Source organism: Lytechinus pictus, chromosome 5 (assembly GCF_037042905.1).
Source record: "Lytechinus pictus isolate F3 Inbred chromosome 5, Lp3.0, whole genome shotgun sequence".
In the NCBI taxonomy this organism is placed as follows: Eukaryota; Metazoa; Echinodermata; class Echinoidea; order Temnopleuroida; family Toxopneustidae; genus Lytechinus; species Lytechinus pictus.
This window is the reverse complement of record NC_087249.1, coordinates 12995883-13013618: the sequence shown is the minus strand read 5'-3', so window position 1 is coordinate 13013618 and position 17736 is coordinate 12995883. Positions and strand designations below refer to the sequence as shown.

The 17736-nt window shown below is 37.3% G+C and overlaps 2 protein-coding genes across 4 annotated transcripts in view; one reads left to right on the top strand and one right to left on the bottom strand.

The window, feature by feature from the left end:
• LOC129262401 (small RNA 2'-O-methyltransferase-like) overlaps positions 1 to 9522 on the bottom strand; it is a 21617-nt gene extending 12095 nt beyond the window's left edge. For all 3 annotated transcript variants that reach the window (XR_010293634.1, XR_010293635.1, XM_054900515.2), the window contains exons 1-3: positions 8942 to 9522; positions 5539 to 5700; positions 3428 to 3675 (exon numbers count right to left, since the gene is read on the bottom strand). Coding sequence is in view for 1 of the 3 variants with exons in the window: in XM_054900515.2 (XP_054756490.2) it covers positions 3428 to 3675; positions 5539 to 5670 (380 nt within the window). In the remaining 2 variants the exon portion in view is untranslated. The remainder of the gene's footprint in view (positions 1 to 3427; positions 3676 to 5538; positions 5701 to 8941) is intronic.
• The window catches only part of LOC129262406 (dynein axonemal assembly factor 4-like), a 21956-nt gene continuing 13157 nt past the window's right edge, over positions 8938 to 17736 (top strand). Inside the window, exons 1-3 of the mRNA XM_054900520.2 lie at positions 8938 to 9141; positions 13294 to 13444; positions 15512 to 15645. Of these exons, the coding sequence (XP_054756495.2) occupies positions 9019 to 9141; positions 13294 to 13444; positions 15512 to 15645 (408 nt within the window). The 5' untranslated portion in view covers positions 8938 to 9018. The remainder of the gene's footprint in view (positions 9142 to 13293; positions 13445 to 15511; positions 15646 to 17736) is intronic.

Genomic DNA, 17736 nt, shown 5'->3' with positions numbered 1-17736 from the left:
TATAATCGCGAAATAAGAGACGCAAAGTATTCAGAACACGGTTTGTTTGCGAGGATTAATTTCATTAAACATAACATGGACATGTTGAAGATTCTCTCCATCATTTGCAAGTGATCGGGATGTTTTCAAGAGAGAACATTTTCAAAAGAAAGGGTTTACAATACTTAAAAGTATTGTTTGTTCGTGAATGTGAGTTAATTGATCTGCAGTATCTTTAACAAAAGAAACAAAATTTATGTAGAAAGCTTGGTGGGCTTAATTATTTCCAATTATTTATAATCAAGACATTGTTGCCCTCAATTTTTATCATGTTTGAATGAACGATAGATAAAGCGAAAGACATAACTGTACAAACAGAAAGTCTGAGACAGCTAACGTCGACCAATGAAAAATGGCCGAAACGACCATGCAGAAGGTTTAGTGCATTTGTTTGGATAAAGACATTGATTGAAAATATCAGTCATTTAAAATACACATATTGAAATAAACATTCCATAAAAGTCATTGTCATGTTGTTCCATTCGACTGTGTCCAGATCTATTCTCTCTTTCCCTCTTTCTTATTCTCTTACCTACTTCTTTCGTCTTTCTTGTGTTTTATTTCTTCCTTTCTTCCCCTCTCCCCCTTTTCGTTCGCTCTTCTTATTCAGGTCATTCGGTCTCCTCTCTCTAACCCCCTCCCCTATTCTATCTCATCCCCTTTCTCTTTTTTAATTCTTTCGTCCCTCTTAATCTGTTTTTCTTTCTTCCCTTTCAATCTTTTTTTTTCTCTGCCGATTTTCCCCCTCCTTTCCTTCTTCTCTCTTGCCTTTTTTTCACCCTCCACTTTTTTTTTCAATTTTTCCCCTTTTCTTCTTGTTTTCGTTTCTATTTACATAATTCTGTTTTTCGTTCTTCTCACCCTTCGATCTTCTCTCTTTTTGCCGGTTTTCTTTCTTTTTTCCTTCTTTGTTTTCTCCCTCCCTCACCCACCGCCTTATTCCTCTTTTTTTCTTTCGTTCCTTTTTATATATTTATGTTTTCCTTCTTCCTCTCCCCTGCCCATTCCCACCATCTTATTCCTCTACCCCCTCCATTTCTTTTTATTCTCCCCCGTCGATCTGCTCTCAATATTTTTTAACCTCATTTTCCCCCCTTTTTTCCTTCTTATTCCTCTCTCTTGCTCACCCCACCGTCTTATTCCTCATCCTTTTTCCTCTTATTTCTTTTGTTGTTCTGTATTATTCGTTCTTCTCCCCATTCGATCTTCTATTTTTTTTTCACAGCCGTTCTTTCTTCCTCTTTCCTGCCCACGCCCACCGTATTTTTCCTCCATTCTTCGTCTTATTTTTTAAAATCCTCTTTATATTTTTGAGAGTGAACACATGCGAAAAAATATTGAACAGCTTTTATTGTTCTTTCTTTAATCATTCAATCTTACAAAGACATCATTGTTGCACAAGGCATTTGCAACAATCTTTTGATTCTTTATCTGTATTACTGCGTTAGAATATATATATTTTTTTTAAACACGTGCACACCAAGCTACCAATAATGCCTATAGAATTTCCATTTATTTGAAAGCTGGATAAAATAGCATTGCACATTAAATGCCTTGCTCACAGGCATAGGTGCCGCGGCCGGGGATCGAACCCCGGACTTTTTATGTATAGCCAGGCGCCTTAGACCACTCGGCCACGGCACAACCAAAATATTGTTTGTGCTTGATATCGATCCGAAAATCAGCATTCGTGGAGGTTTCGTGGCCGAGTGGTCCAAGGTGCCTGACTATACATAGGAAGCCCGGGGTTTATCCTGCATTCAAATAAGTGGAATGTTGTATGCATTCTTGGTAACTACTGTAGGTGTGCACTTGTTAGTTTTAAAAAAATCTTAACTCCCCTAACCTATCCTTTGTTGGAAATAATTGTGGCGGGATTTTACTCAGGGTACCTCCTCGCTCTTTTTGTTGTAGAGTTAAGACGTTTATGCCAGGTTTTTTTTTTCCCGGAATCAGTTTTAGAATCACTATAACTTTTTTTTCATTAATATATCTTTGTTTTTTTTTTCATACTAATTTTGAATCATTCCAATGCTGTAAATAATTATACCCCCCCCCCAAAAAAAAGATCGATAATAGACGATATTGAGCAAATCATTCACGTTTTTTGTTCTCACTGCCTCAATCTAACATAAGCATTCATAAAACATGATCACACAAGCCTTTCGTATAAAGATAAGGTTCAAATTGAAATATTTTGAAGGCTTACCTTACCTTTTTACAACGGATAGTTCTTTTTATTAGAACATGCGGTTAAAGTTTAGGTCATAATGACTCGCTTGACAGATTACATGTGAGAGTAAACGCGATCGACATTCAAACAACCGCATAGAGGCAATTTGCGGTATATGAAATTGTTATTATTATTTAATAAACAAGACGATGATACAATGAAAATCATTGGTATACTCCCTCCTCACTGGTTTTAGGTCCGACCTTTTCTCCCTGCCTTTTATTTCATTAAAAAGGGAGATCATGACAATTATTTCTTTCACGAATATAATTATAAAACCCCAGTATAACTATGGAGCTATTACACTGATCTGTATAGAAGATCAGTGGATTGACATATCGAACCAGAACATTAACTTAGTTTCGTCTTGTAGTCGCGCGTGACCTGCAAGTTCACTATTATTCCAAATGCAGCCTCCTCATTGGTCAATCGTTTCGCCTTCTTTGGCAAGTGGTTGCTAGGACATTTCGGTTAGCTCGGCGGTGGCAAAATAGATTTTTTCATGGAGCGGATTCAAAACGGAAGTTAAACTTCGAAGGCGTTTTTCTCTTGATTTTTATTTTCAAAAGCCCAATTCTTCTTGCATTCTAAGGCTAATATCTCCACTATTATTTACTCTTAAGGGTCGAGTGATATATCAAATTAAAGGTAAAGAAACGGAGAACAATAATCACTACAAAACTTGGATTTGAAAAATTCCGAGTTGTCTCTCATTTCGGTATGACGAGTCACATATATTGGGGGTGGGGGGGGGGGCAGGGGGTCGGTTATAGTGGTTTGAGGTGTCTGGTCACATATTAGTTCATTTTGTATGGGAGAATTTATCTTTTTTAATTAGCAGAAAAACGTCAGGCGCCTGTTTCATAAAGACTTACAACTATGGTAACTATTATTGTAACTACCATGGAAACATTGATTCTGATTGGCTGCTGAGCCCTGTTACCATGGTAGTTGTCATAATCAATAGCGTTTCCAGCATCAATTATGACAAAGAAATGTATAAGTCCATGCACAAGCATAATAGAGTCACTTTTGTCTCCAGACAATTGGGCCTATGAAATGCTTTGTAGGATTTGATGCTGGATATGCGCCTGATAATTGCAAAGCTCGCATACTTGAAACGGGCCCTAGATCTGGGAGCCACAGCCAACTTACACTTCAACGCAGACTACCAGGTCAGGATTAAGAAGACGGCTATCCCTCTCTGCTATGGACCCGTGTAGTAACGCGATGACCATTGGATGGGGTAGAGGATGAATGTAAGACGCAGCCAAGGGTTCGATGAGGCCTGAATGCCGCCTTAGAAGCTCTCCATCCACGTCCAAGCCTATCAGCTCGTGGATATACCTGTGAAACTTGAGAAGGCGGATCACCTTGAGTTCTCCACAGCCGACGTCAACCACCTGGGCAACAGATTCAGAAAGAGCATGATCACAGTTGCTTTATCTATAAATGAAATTTACATTTGATTTTTAACCTCTCTTTGAGAATGTTGAATAATCAAGTCCTCTGATTGGTCGAAAGTAGGGTCAAGTATTTGACCATGCCTGCCAAAAAAAAACTACTAAAGATGGCTACCAAGGGCATTAATGGGCATAATTTTACCAAATTTATGCCCAAGAACTTACTACAACTATTTAATTTTCAGTTCTATTTTAAAGTATAAAATATCTTATCACAAATATTTAATACTTCAAAACAAAAATGTCATTTTTCTTCTTAGTAAATAAAGAGGCTTTAATAGGAGGAAATTATAATTTGTAAACAAATTTTCGGCATTACTCATATGTGTTTAAGATCGCATGCTCGATCTGTAATGAAAATTAAAGCCTCTTTATTTACTATCTATTACTTTATTTACTATCTATTACTTTATTTACTATCTATTACTTTATTTACTATCTATTACTTTATTTACTATCTATTACTTTATTTACTATCTTTTGTCCACAACTGAACGGACTGCATTTGCATATTAATGAGTCAGAAAGAAGAGGATCAAGGATATTTGAATTCCAGTTCATTGTGATTTAGCCGTGAACCAGAATAGCCTGGTAGTTAAGTCGCTGCCCGGAAAGCAGTAGATAGCAGGTTCGAATCCCACTGGTTCCAATTTTTTCTGACTTATGATTTTCATTACAGATCGAGCATGCGATCTTAAACACATAGGAGTAATGCCGAAAATTTGTTTACATTTTTCTTCTTCTTCTTCTTCAGTGGAGTACATTTTTTTGGCAGAGAAAGTAAAGTATATATCTCAAAAAGGCAATTGGTCATTAAAAAATAATACTTTAAGTAAAAAGAATAACTTCATAGGTATGAAGAGACTTTCAGTATTACTATTTAACACTACATTAATCACACACTGGTATCCTTTTTCGGATTTACAAGATTATTTTCAGTCCAATGAGCAAATTCTATTTTAAAGTATAAAATATCTGATCACAAATATTCAATACTTCACCAAAAAAAATATAATTTTTCTTCTTTTTCTTCAGTGGAGTACATTTTTTTGGTAGAGAAAGTAAAGTATATATCTCAAAAAGGCAATTGGTCATTACTGTAAGTAAAAAGAATAACTTCATAGGTATGAAGAGACTAATACCCTTTTTACACAGGATTTTCTTAGCCCCGGACTATCGCTAACCCCGTACTATCCTTAACCCCGTACTATCCTTAACCCCGTACTATTTTTTTTCCTTTTCACACATGCCAAATTGTTATTGCTAACCCCGGATAAGGAATGCTTGCTTTTCACACACGAAACTCGCTAACCCCGGACTAGTGGTAGCTCATTCACTCGTACCTTTTTACACACGCTAAAATTTCCTTAACCCTGTACTATAGGTGAGGCTAAATTGCCTTTTTAGCCTCACCTATAGTACGGGGTTAAGTTTAGCCCACTTTCGTTTTACACTAGCGATCTTAACCCCGTACTATCGCTCTTAGCACCGCAATTGCTGGGATAACCCTGCTTTTTTGCAGGGCCAAATAATCCCGTACTAAAGGTGGGGTTAGCCCACTTTGCAAAAATGCTGTGTAAAAAGAAAGTGGGCTAAGCTTAACCCCGTACTATAGGTGGGGCTAAATGGCAATTTAGCCCCACCTATAGTACGGGGTTGAGGAAATTTCAGCGTGTGTAAAAAGGGTATTTCAGTATTACTATTTAACACTACATTAATCACACACTGGTATCTTTTTTCCAATTTCAAAATTATTTTCAGTCCAATGAGCAAGGGTCTCATTATCTTTACAAACCCAAGTACCTTTTTTGGTTTACACTCTCTGGAAATTCTTGTTATTTCTTGATAACGCTGCTCATACAGGGGTGGAATGAATCGTACGTCACTCTGCTCAGCAAGACTTTCATCTTCGGCTTCTTGACTTGTTGACCCCATTGTGTCAATCAGAAAGTACTTGAAACCTCACTGCATGCAAACAGAAGCACAGGAAAGAACAAAAATTATAGTCCCACTCACAAACAGGGCCCTTTCCACTGTGGAACACAGGCGGTGCCAACAGTCTAACATCACCCGTTCTGAGATTTGGTAGATAGAGCACCACCTGTGATTGGAGTTCATGAAAAATGCAGCACTGGTGAAATATTATCTGCAGGGAATAATTTTGCTTTACAAATTTGAATAGCATTATTGGTCATAATAGAAAAGCTCTGTGTTTTGTGAAATTTAGCAAAACTTTAAAATGTCATAACTTGAAATGTATTGGACTATTGCTGTACACACGCATGGCTAAATTATTTCTAAACACCCCCTAAATGAGTTTTTCTCTGTGTGCAAAATAACCCCCTAAACAAGTTTTTCGCAGGCTTTATTTAGACATTTTGGCCCCTAAACAAGTTGCCGCCAGAATATGACCCCGGGGAAAAAGCTTGGGGGAAAAAAACAAACCCTAAACAAGTTTGGCTAGTCAAAAAGCTTTGGAAAATAAACATACCCTATATACGTTTGACCCCGCGATTGATCATTGACCAGTCTTTCAAAACTACCCCCTTTTTTTGAAAATCAGTGTTTTTGATACCCCCGGGGGGCCACTTACATTGACGAGTGGATACCATGCGCGACCAAAAAAACATGTAAAAAGGATGTCTTTTTCAAGATAGGGCACGTTATGTACGTAACGTGATCAGGGTGTCAAAAACACAAAAATAATGAAAATAAAGGGTATCTATTTCGCTAGGAAAGTTACGTGTTTAGGGTCAAATTTGCGGGGATGATAAAACAAAATTAAAATGCATAAAGGATGTCCTTTTTACCCCAACACTACGTGTTTAGAGTCCGATTTGCGCGAGGTGTGGAAGGTGGGGTCGTACTACACCAAATGAAAACCGACGACCAAAGGACCCGTGACATAACAATAAAATATTCCTGTACTTGTTTAGGGGCTCATTTCAGGGAATATCGTTTTGTTCCCAATACTTGTTAAGGGTAGGGTTTCACACGCCAATACTTGTTAAGGGGTGCATTTTCAGAATATGGAAATTACGTGTTTAGGGTACTTTTCGAGACCCCATGGTCGCGCATGGTATCCACTCGTCAATGGAAGTGGCCCCCCCGGGTGATACCCTTAACGAGTGCACGCACAGCCTGCGTCCGAAAGTGAAAAAACACCCGGCCTTTAAACACGTTTCTTGGGTCTCGCGTGTGTACAGCAATATATTTGACTGCCCCCCATTATTATTGGTGAAGATTTGAAGAAATTTATAACCTATCAAAGATTAAAAAAGTAAATAGAATTGTAAGTTTTTTTTATTTGTGATGATGTCATATTCGAGCAGCTTCCCCAGATATGTAATAGCTAGCGCTAGGCCCCCCTATAAAATACATGAATTTCTAATTTTGTTAATGTTTGATGCATGACTATAGATTTATCGGTATTTTTTCTTCTTTCAGACAGGGGCAGATGTGAAATGATTTATCATCTGTTGATTGAAATAAAGTCTTAAATACCGATAACTTTTACCTTTATGTTGTTGTCTTAACTTAGACAACAACATAAAGTTTCAAATGGCATGGTACCGCCACATATCATCATCATCATACTTTATCAACATCACGGCATGATGAATAGAAATTGGAAAGCAAGTTTGTAAAAAAATGAAGGACTAGTTCTAGAAGTACTAGAAGTATGGTAGTGTGACCTTAATTCGCGTGTTACCTAATTTTGCGCACGGTCGAATACTTCAATATCTAATTAATATTTTGAAAAACTGACATCACCAACAGAAAGAGTGTCTTAATATTATACCCATTATAGTAATTTTTTTGAAGGTAAGGTCTCAATTTATGAAAATATTGGCAAAACATCGGCAAATTAATTTTGTTAACTTTTGCATCCTCTCTGAGAAAATCCGACCTTCTTGACAAGCATCAAGAAATCGCCAGTTTGCAAGCTGAGTTCTCCAAATAAGTAAGTAAAATGTGATACCAACCGAATCAATTTATGGCATTTTAACCTCCATCTGATATAATTATTTTACCTTTGTCTGATTTCTTTTCTAAAGCCTTAAAGGCAAGCCTTGCAAAACGATCGTGCGCAAATTTGTGGTCACACTTTTTATGACACTTTTTCAGCTGAGCGCGCACTAGTCAATCGTCATGGAATTTGAGATCACGATACAAACGAAACCCGTGACCTACTTTACAATTCCGTCAAGCAATTTGACTTTGGGATCTTGCTTTCCGGTACTAGGAATTGCACGCACGATCGAGGTCCCCTAGCCGCAACGTTGCCAGAACTGGCATAATTATGCTTTCTGGCATAATTTAGACCCTTTCAGCATAATTCATTATCAGTAGAGGCGCACGGCCAATATTGGAGACTGATCCAATGTGGGAGATTATCTCCAATATCAGAGAATTTTGGTATCCAATTTCAGAGACAGTCTCCAGTTTTGGGGATCAATTTCCTTTGTTTACATTTGCTGCAAAAGGATTACCTTGGCGGCAAATAAAAATGTGATAAGCAGATTCCTCATTAAAAATTACCCTTTTCACCGTCTACTTTAAAAATTCACCGTCTACTTTTGTTTTGATAAGGATTTTGTTGTCAATCACACACAAAACAAATGGGCTTCTGACCTCAGTGAGACAAAATTTTGGGTGGAAAAAATCATGTTTTTGTTGGTGTTGTTTCTTTTGTCCTTTTGCAAAGCAAGTCTCCAATGTGGGAGATCCTGGAGATTGTCTCCCCTATTGGAGAGAGTCTCCCATATTGGCCGTGCGCCTCTACTGATTATGCCGGCATAATTCTGGCATAAAAAAAATTAAATGATAATTATACTTTTTTTCTGGCATAATTTCGACCCTTTCAGCATAATTTGGGGGCATAATTAGACTTTTTTAAGCAAAGAATCTGGCATAATAATAGCATATTTAGCATAATTTTGATCTATTTTGAAGATTGAAGACCTTTTATTAATTTTTTAAAATTTTTTTTGCTTGTCAAATTTTTTGGGCGGACGGTTTTGCCCCCCCCCCCCTGTGGAAAATCCTAGGGTCCAAAACGGTTTGGCATAATTTTTCGCGATTTAGCATAATTTCGCTACTCCTCTGGCATAATTGCATAATTGGATTTTTTTCACTGGCCACGCTGCCTAGCGCTAGCCGCGCCGGCCGGCCCGGCGCGTCCCGCCAAATGTTTCTTGATTACCGTTGCCACGAAACAGGTCCCACAGATCTCTTGAACATGCCCACTAGAAGTAGAAGTCCTGTCAAAACGTTATCAAAATGCCTATCGCCATCAAAGATTACACTTGGGAGGAATCGGAGATTGATGTTCACGTCACGGTCCCCATCAAAGGAAACAATTCATCAAAGGCAGATTTGTTTTCAAGTGATGAGTACATCAAGGTTAGTGCGTTACTCATTACTCGGCTCCATCGCCACTGAAATTGTTTTACTTGTCCCACATAATGAAAATGGCGTACCGTAGATCTACCGGTAGATGTCTATTTGTAATTGTTGCACTGCTGTAGCTGTTGTGACTACCTATCTTCAACTCAAGTTCTGTGGTGGTATTTTGAAAACCCAAAACGTTCTTAACTTATCTTCGTTCTATATTAGGCCTATAACCATTTATCATTTCTCATTGAGATAGGATTAGGATTTTTTAGGAAGACGTTAACATTTTTAGAATAGATGAGTGATGACTGATGTTCCAGACTTCCAGCTGGAGCTTTTCACCGATCGTTGTCCGCCGGGTTGTCCGTTGAAAAGCTCCAGCCCGGACTCATTTGTTAGTAGATATAGGCCTACTACTACTATCTAACATTAGGCCTAGATCTAGTAGTAACAAATAAGTCCGGGCTGTGAAACCGTGAGTGATCATTGCAAATTGCCTTTTGCCTTTTTGCCAATTTTGGCATCGAATATTGGCTTCGCCATACCGGTACAACTGCCCCATTCTCGTCTTCAACACGTCAATTTATTTATTACTAGACTAATCTGTAATTAAGATGCACTTTATTTTGGCAGCTTAACAAAGTGAGAAAGTGAATAAAGAACAAAAGAAAGGAAGAGGAAAGGAAGGAAGGAAGGAAGGAAAAAGAAAGAAAAAAAAGGAGCAGGAAGGAAAATGAATGAAAAACAGAACAAAAATATAAGGATGAAATAAAAAAAGACAAACAATAAAAAGAATAAAAAAGAAAGAAAGAAAAAAGGTAAGTAAGAAAGAAAGAAAACAGAAATAGGGGAGTCAAGAAAGGAAGATCGAAATAAAGAAAGAATGAACCAAAGAAAAAGGAAGAAATTGAAAGAAGGGCAAAGGAGACAGACAAAAAGAAGGATGAATGAAAGAAAGTATTACAGAGAGACTGATTTAGTGATTACCATATTCTACCAGTGTCCATTGATTTTGATTCATGACATACATGTACCTTCTAGCTAAAAATATCAATATTATAAAAGATAAAGAATGAGAACCTACCAAGCACTTATCTCATTCAAGCTTAATTATTTTTAGTGCAGTTACATGTATGCACAAGTTTAAAAGTAATAAATTTGCACGCTCAGCATATGTTGTAAGATAGGAAAGAGATAAGAACATTTTCAGAATACCAATTTGATATTGTGATGTAGATCATATCAACATATTTGAAAACTAAACTGAGTTCCACTTATCTTCTTTTTAATACAAGGGCACTGAACAAATTCCACTTAGTCAAAATGAACTATATTTTTACACATGCTAGCTTCAATAATCTTTTCTAAGCACATATGTCAATGATTAAGAGATTGGTTCAATCTTAGAGAGGCTAGAGCCCCTCGCATCATTTGGTTTCAAAATCCAAGGTTACAAAACGGCAAAAGAAAAAAGACCAATGAAAATGAGATTGGATTAAACAAACTTCCCAGTTTATCACACATGTCCTTTACAGGAATGTTTAAACGATTGACTTGATCAAGAAAAATTACAGGAAGTTGAAATGAAAATTTTTAATGACTGAAACAATCCAACACCCACACACAGATTCCATTGGGATGTTAAGCGGGGGATAATCTGAACACGGTGTTTTCCATGTGTGCCTGAGTGAGATACACACAGACACAACCGTGTTCAGATTATCCCCCGCTTAAGCGGACATCCCCAGGGGGTTCGTGTGTTGCTGTGTGATTGTTTCAGTCATTAAAGATTTTGATGTTTATTTCCTGTAGCTTCTTTGTGCTTGAGTCAGTCACTAAAACATGGCCTTGTAGGACATGTGCAATAAACTGGAAAGTTTGTTTAATCCAATCAATTTCAATTGGTCCTTCTTTTGCCATTTTGTGAGTTTGGAACCAATTGATGTGAGGGGCTATAGCATCTCTGTGATTGAACCAATCTCTTAATTATTGACATGTGCTTTAAATAGAAAAGATTACAGGGGGTATTGAAGATAGCATGTGTAAAATATTGTTCATTTTGACTGACTGGAATGTGTGCAGTGCCCTTGTAAAGTTTGATAAGCTTCTTTTGGAACCCAGTTTATATGGACGTTTTCAGAATACGGCCTCATAGTTTCAATAAAATCCCTATTCTGAAAATTTTTGTATTCTTGTACTTGTCACTTTCACTGAGCTTAAATATGAGTAAAGCTAAAAAAGGACATACGACTATGTTCTTATCATTCTTATTTGCAGATCTGTGTGAGAGAAACCTCAAATGCATTTCTTGAGACAAAAATATGAAATAGACTGAAACTCGATACTTCTTGTTTATTTTATGATTAAATTAGCATGTTGCCTCCAATATTATGTAATTCCCATAATGGCATGAGCTTCGTATAGCTTTATACAGCAACCATCTGGCTTTAGTATTCATGAGGAACTGGGCTCTGTTGCATAGACAGCTGAAAACCGTCTGTTTGAAGGAGTTTTTGTCTCACCTGCATAGCAGAGTGAGACTATAGGCGCCGCTTTTCCGACGGCGACGGCGGCGGCGGCGTCAACACCAAATCTTAACCTGAGGTTAAGTTTTTTAAATGACAGCATAACTTAGAAAGTATATGGACCTAGTTCATGAAACTTGGCCATAAGGTTAATCAAGTATTACTGAACATCCTGCCTGAGTTTCATGTCACATGACCAAGGTCAAAGGTCATTTAGGGTCAATGAACTTAGACCATGTTGGGGGAATCAACATCAAAATCTTAACCTAAGGTTAAGTTTTTGAAATGTCATCATAAATAAGAAAATATATGGACCTAGTTCATGAAACTTATACATAAGGTTAATCAAGTATCACTGAACATCCTGCATGAGTTTCACGACACATGACCAAGGTCAAAGGTCATTTAGGGTCAATGAACTTTGGCCGAATTGGGGGTATCTGTTGAATTACCATCATAACTTTGAAAGTTTATGGATCTGATTCATGAAACTTGGACATAATAGTAATCAAGTATTACTGAACATCCTGTGCAAGTTTCCAGGTCACATGATCAAGGTCAAAGGTCATTTAGGGTCAATGAACTTTGGCCAAATTGGGGTATTTGTTGAATTACAGCCATAAATTTGAAAGTGTGTTGGTCTAGTTCATAAAACTTGGACATAAGAGTAATCAAGTATCACTGAACATCCTGTGCGAGTTTCAGGTCACATGATCAAGGTCAAAGGTCATGTAAGGTCAAAGAACTTTGGCCACGTTGGGGGTATTTGTTGAATTGCCATCATATCTCTATAAGTGTATTGGTCTAATTCATAAAACGTGGAAATACGAGTAACCAAGTATCACTGAACATCTTGTGCGAGTTATAGTAGTTTTCAAAATCAGCACTGCTGCTATATTGAATCGCGTGATGCAGGTGAGACGGCCAGAGGCATTCCACTTGTTAAACATTTTTGTACTTGTTTTCTTTCTCCTCCAACACATACACTTGGCTGCCATCATGCATGCAGTGTGTGGGTCCCTTTAGTCTATGTGTATTATTCCCCCATTGGGGATTTCTAATTTTTCTACATGTAAACCTAAAATTTTATCACACTGACTTGAATATAAATTGTTAACTAAAACCCCCCCCCCCCCAAAAAAAAAAATGGGATTGAACTCGGGTTGATCAGTGGTCTGCTCATAAATCATACACCAGAAATTGCAGTGCAATGAGCGCATGATATCTCAAGAATTCTCTCTGTTTGGAGACCAAAACAACCAGATTTAGGTCTTTTTCAGGGTAAGAAATTAGCAAAAATATATGCAAAGACCCATATTGTAATTAAAATGTTTTACTTTTAAAAATTAATAATTCATTTGGGAACATAGGCTCCCTGTACAGAGTGGAAGATACATGTAGACTTGAGTCTATGGAGGAGATATAGTGAAGCAAGATATAGTCCAGCGGAACAACCAACAAAACAGAGACTGAAGCTTGTGGTCTAGATAAATCTTAGCTATTGATCTATACTTTCTACGATTGATCATGCACAATAATTGATGCAATCAATCACAGATATCGGCCCCACAAACAATCAAAAAGCTTTATGTTACAGGGCCAATCATGATTTCTATTATTTTGATATTTTATCCAGGTAAACAGTCCACCATACCTCTTTGAGGTGTTCCTTTATGCTGGAGTAGACGACAGTAAGAGTGTAGCTCAGCTTGGAGATGGGGTCATCGTCTTCAAACTCTTCAAAAAAGAACCAGGAATATGGGGTCAACTCTCATCCTCGGCTCAAGGTGAGTTTGTACTAGTCTGCAAGCAAAGACCCTTTGTTTTTGCAATTCGCGTAGTGCATATTGCAGAGTCTGAAGTAATGAGACTAGATTCACTGTGTACTGTGGCTGGCTCTACTATTTGACACAGACAGAGCCTTTGGCATCTAGTCTTCACTCTAGACATGGTATAATTGGTTAAAGTGTCTTGTCTTGGGTTGAGTCGGCATATGCAGACTTGCTGTACTCTGCCAACTTGTTTATGAATGTGAGATCACCAAGCAAGCAGGTTACTTACTTACTAGATTTGGGGTAATTTTAGATTTGAAAGAGTCCAATGAGTTTATGGCAGTAGTGTCCATGTTTAATTCGTTCCAGTCTTTAGTAGTTCGAGGGAAGAAGCTGTATTAATGGGCATCCCTTTTGACTAGTTGACATCAGAGCTTGATACTATTTCCCCTAGTCTGCCAGCTGGATGAAGTTTTCGGGGTTGATGGCAACAAGACCTTTAAAGGAGAAATATATTGATTATGAATATGGCCTTATTATATATCAGTGGAGAGGTAATGATGTGAGGATTACCATTAGGTCATTCGAAAATAACGAAAATAATACATAAGGTGGAAATCGCCAATTAAAAAGCGCTAAAATGCCTCTCCGAAATATGTCTCGCATCGGTCTCTGAATTGACTCGAATTTGATGACGTCACTGTCTGTACGAGAGGCATGATTGGCTCTCCCACGTCAAGCTCCACTTGCATGCAAAACCTGTTGCGAGGGTACGTTTTCTCCACACTGACACTGAATACTTTGATCATGAAATGAAAGAAAACCCAGAAGTTTATCTAGATTTGGATTTTCAAATTGATGATTATGCAGATGAAGAGAATGATGATAAAGTTTCTAACTCTAGAAAAACAAAGTGACGTGGATGGTGGTAAATTAAGGGAATTACGGCGGTGATGATGAGTAGGACAATTCAACTTGCAAGCCGATTCGCTACCAACGCATGCAGCTGCTAGCTGCACCGCGGGTCAAATCCATGAAAATGAATTCCATGCAGCATGACCACATCCAGACAGAGTCTCTTTCCTCTATCAACAACATAATGAGAAGGAAAATAATAAAATAACTGTACTTACAAATAAGTGAATATATCCGAACCTAGGCTGAAGGTAAATCAACTCAAGGAATAGCAGCAGACGATATGCACCGACGATGAATTTCACGTGGCTGGAATAGATTGTCACTCGTTCTGTTAGATAAAATGTATATCTCATTATTTTGACTAAATTACGAAACTCGGAGAATTAGTATTCTACATAAAAATTAAGTAACAACTGGTACTATTTTTTGAATTACGATAAAATATTTTTGAAGCAAAGAAATTGAGGTAAATTAAAATAAGATATAAAGGATCATCCACTTAGCCGCATGCGATTGTAAACAAACAATCAAAAGCACATGGCCAGCTTGCTCCACTGAACTGAAAATACGTATTTTCAGTTCAGTGGCTTGCTCGCCCATAGAGTTGGATAAAGCGTAGCTTTATCCAATTAACTCTATGTGCTCGCCTTGCTGATTGTTTACAATCGAATGCGAGCTAGGCGGATGATCTTTTATATCTAATTTTAATTCACCTCATTTTCTTTACTTCAAAAAGGTTTTATCGTAATTCAAAAAATATAGTACCAGGTGTTACTTAATTTTTATGTAGAATACTAATTCGATGAGACCAAATCAGAAAGTAGACAAATGGGCCCGTATTTTGAACTCAGGTTAGCCAGTTACCTTTAAAATGCAAGTTCCATCTGTGCCGCATATTTAACACTAAAATAATTCGTACCTGACGGAATGATAACTGAAATGGTTCTCTTCATCAATAAAAGATGATGAAAGAGCCAAGTAAAAATAGGAAACATATGTAATAATTCGACTTTGACATTTTTGGCTTCCCATAATTTGGCACCATGGCCTAAAGTTAAACTGGATTTCAGAATACAGGCCATAGGGTTTAGAACAAATGACAACTTAATCCAGTCGTATTGTATAAGAATATTTTCCTCATCTTTCTTTTTTTTTCTTTGGCAGGTGACAAAGACGTAATGAAAGCCAAAAGAGACGATGCGGTGACAGAGAAACATAGAAGAATCGAGGAAGAAATGGAAGAGAAGAGAAGAAAGAAGCGAGAGAAAGAGAAACTGGCATTGAATGAACAGATGAGGGTGAGTAGAGGGGCTGTTCATATTCTTGGTGACAAAATGAAAATATGAGGGGTATCATAAAAAATAATTAAGAAATGAAGACCAAATTTGGTCCATAAAATCTTTCACATTTCTTAATCCTAGTCCTACCCACAAAATTTCTTGGTCATAGCTATATCGAGTCTAATTTTACAGGTTCCTGTATCATAGTGAAAAATGAAATCTAATGAAAATGGACAGACTTGATTTGACCTTCCTTTGGGTTGATGACTTGGGATACTTCCATTGTTTTGACTGCTCCTTGGTCTCAGGGTGATAGTGATGAACTCAAGTCTCATCCATAGACACAACTTATTTCAAGAAATTGGATGGGTTACCCTCAGGCTGAAAGAGTGCCAAGTCTTGGCTCCATACTTACATGTATGTTTGTCAATTTTTCATGAGACTATACTACAGTAATTTAGGAACAGGTTAAAATGAGGTTATGACCAAGAAATTTGGTGGGTAGGATTAAGTATTGTAAAAGATTTTATGGCCCAAATTTGGTCTTCATATCTAAATCTATTTTATAGGCTCAAAACTTTTCAGTTGCACCTTGTATGAATATGTACTGTTCATTCTGCACAACTTTGATCAAATTTTAAGAACTTGCTGTTAAATTTCTAATTGGAACATTGACTTTTTTCACCCCAAAAGCAGTAACCTGCTGGAATGATACTACTAGCCATGGGCCTATCTCTGTAGAAATCAGTTTTTAATTTTTACAAAATGATATTGAGTATGGGACTGCTTATTAACCTTTAACGTTTAAAGGGGAATCCAGCCTTGGCCATAAAATGTTGTGTTGGGAAGGAGAAAAATAAATTAAACAGAATGGTGAAAGTTTGAAAGAAATCGGACAAGCAATAAGAAAGTTATAGCTGCTTTAAAATTGAGATGTGGATTTCAAATTGGCAACTGGGTAAGTAAATTATGACAAGGGGCAAGGACAACTTTCCCATAGGCCATGTACTTTATTATCAGGGATTTGTGGTTTTCTCCTTAGTACCTATTCCCCTGGGGCAGTAATCTAAATATAACCCAGGTAGTAGTATATTGTTTTATGTCCTCATGAAAGAAAAATATCATATGAAATAAAACTTTTGGGAAAAATGACATTTCAGCCATAATATGTATTGGAGTACATGGAAGAGTAGTCCTTGCCTTACATCACTATGACATTCCATATGCGGCCAATTTGAAGTCCCCATGAGTATAGTGATTACCAATATTTACAACTTTAAAAAATTCATAACTTTCTTGTTGTTTGTCCAATATTGTTCAAACTTTCACCTATCAACTTGTCTGATTTTTCTTTTTCTTATAAAAACAAGTTTTTATTTGGGTTGGATTCCCCTTTAAGGCTTTCAGTACTACAGAATTTCAATTTGTTTTCACACACCTTTCATGATTAAAAGAATTTCAGTAGAGTAAATTCAAGCACTTTTACACAACGATCATTGATCATTGCCATGCTGCCAATATTCACATTGACCCTCAGATAATTTTGATTTTTATCCACTTGGTCTACTAAGAGATGGAGATATACTTACATAATCTAACGCTATCATGGCTATACCCACTTGGTATACTATTTGGTTTAATTATCATTTGGACCAACCATCACTTGATCTAGTACTCATTCAGTCAGTTTATTTTCAATTGGTCTAATGCCAATTTGTCCAATTACCAACTCGTCTACTATCATTCGGTCTACCATCAGTTCGTCCACTATCCACGGGGTGTAATGGCCATTTTGTCCACTCACCATTTCATCTGTTTAGTCCATATACCATTTGATCTAAATGGACTGAGTGTAAATTGGGTGAAATGAATGAAAAGAAAGTGGTGTTAGACCAGCGTTTCTCAAACGGTGGGCCGCAAAGCTCTCCCAGGTGGGCCGAGAGAAGCTGCAGTGGAAGAAAAAAAAGGGGGAAACTATAGTATATTTCATAGATCTGGACCTGTCCGACAGTCTGAATGTGTTATGTTTGATCGGTCTACGTCACGTGGATCAAACAAGCTAAAGCATGTTTAGGTATCATGCATGTTGCAATATGCATACACATTAAT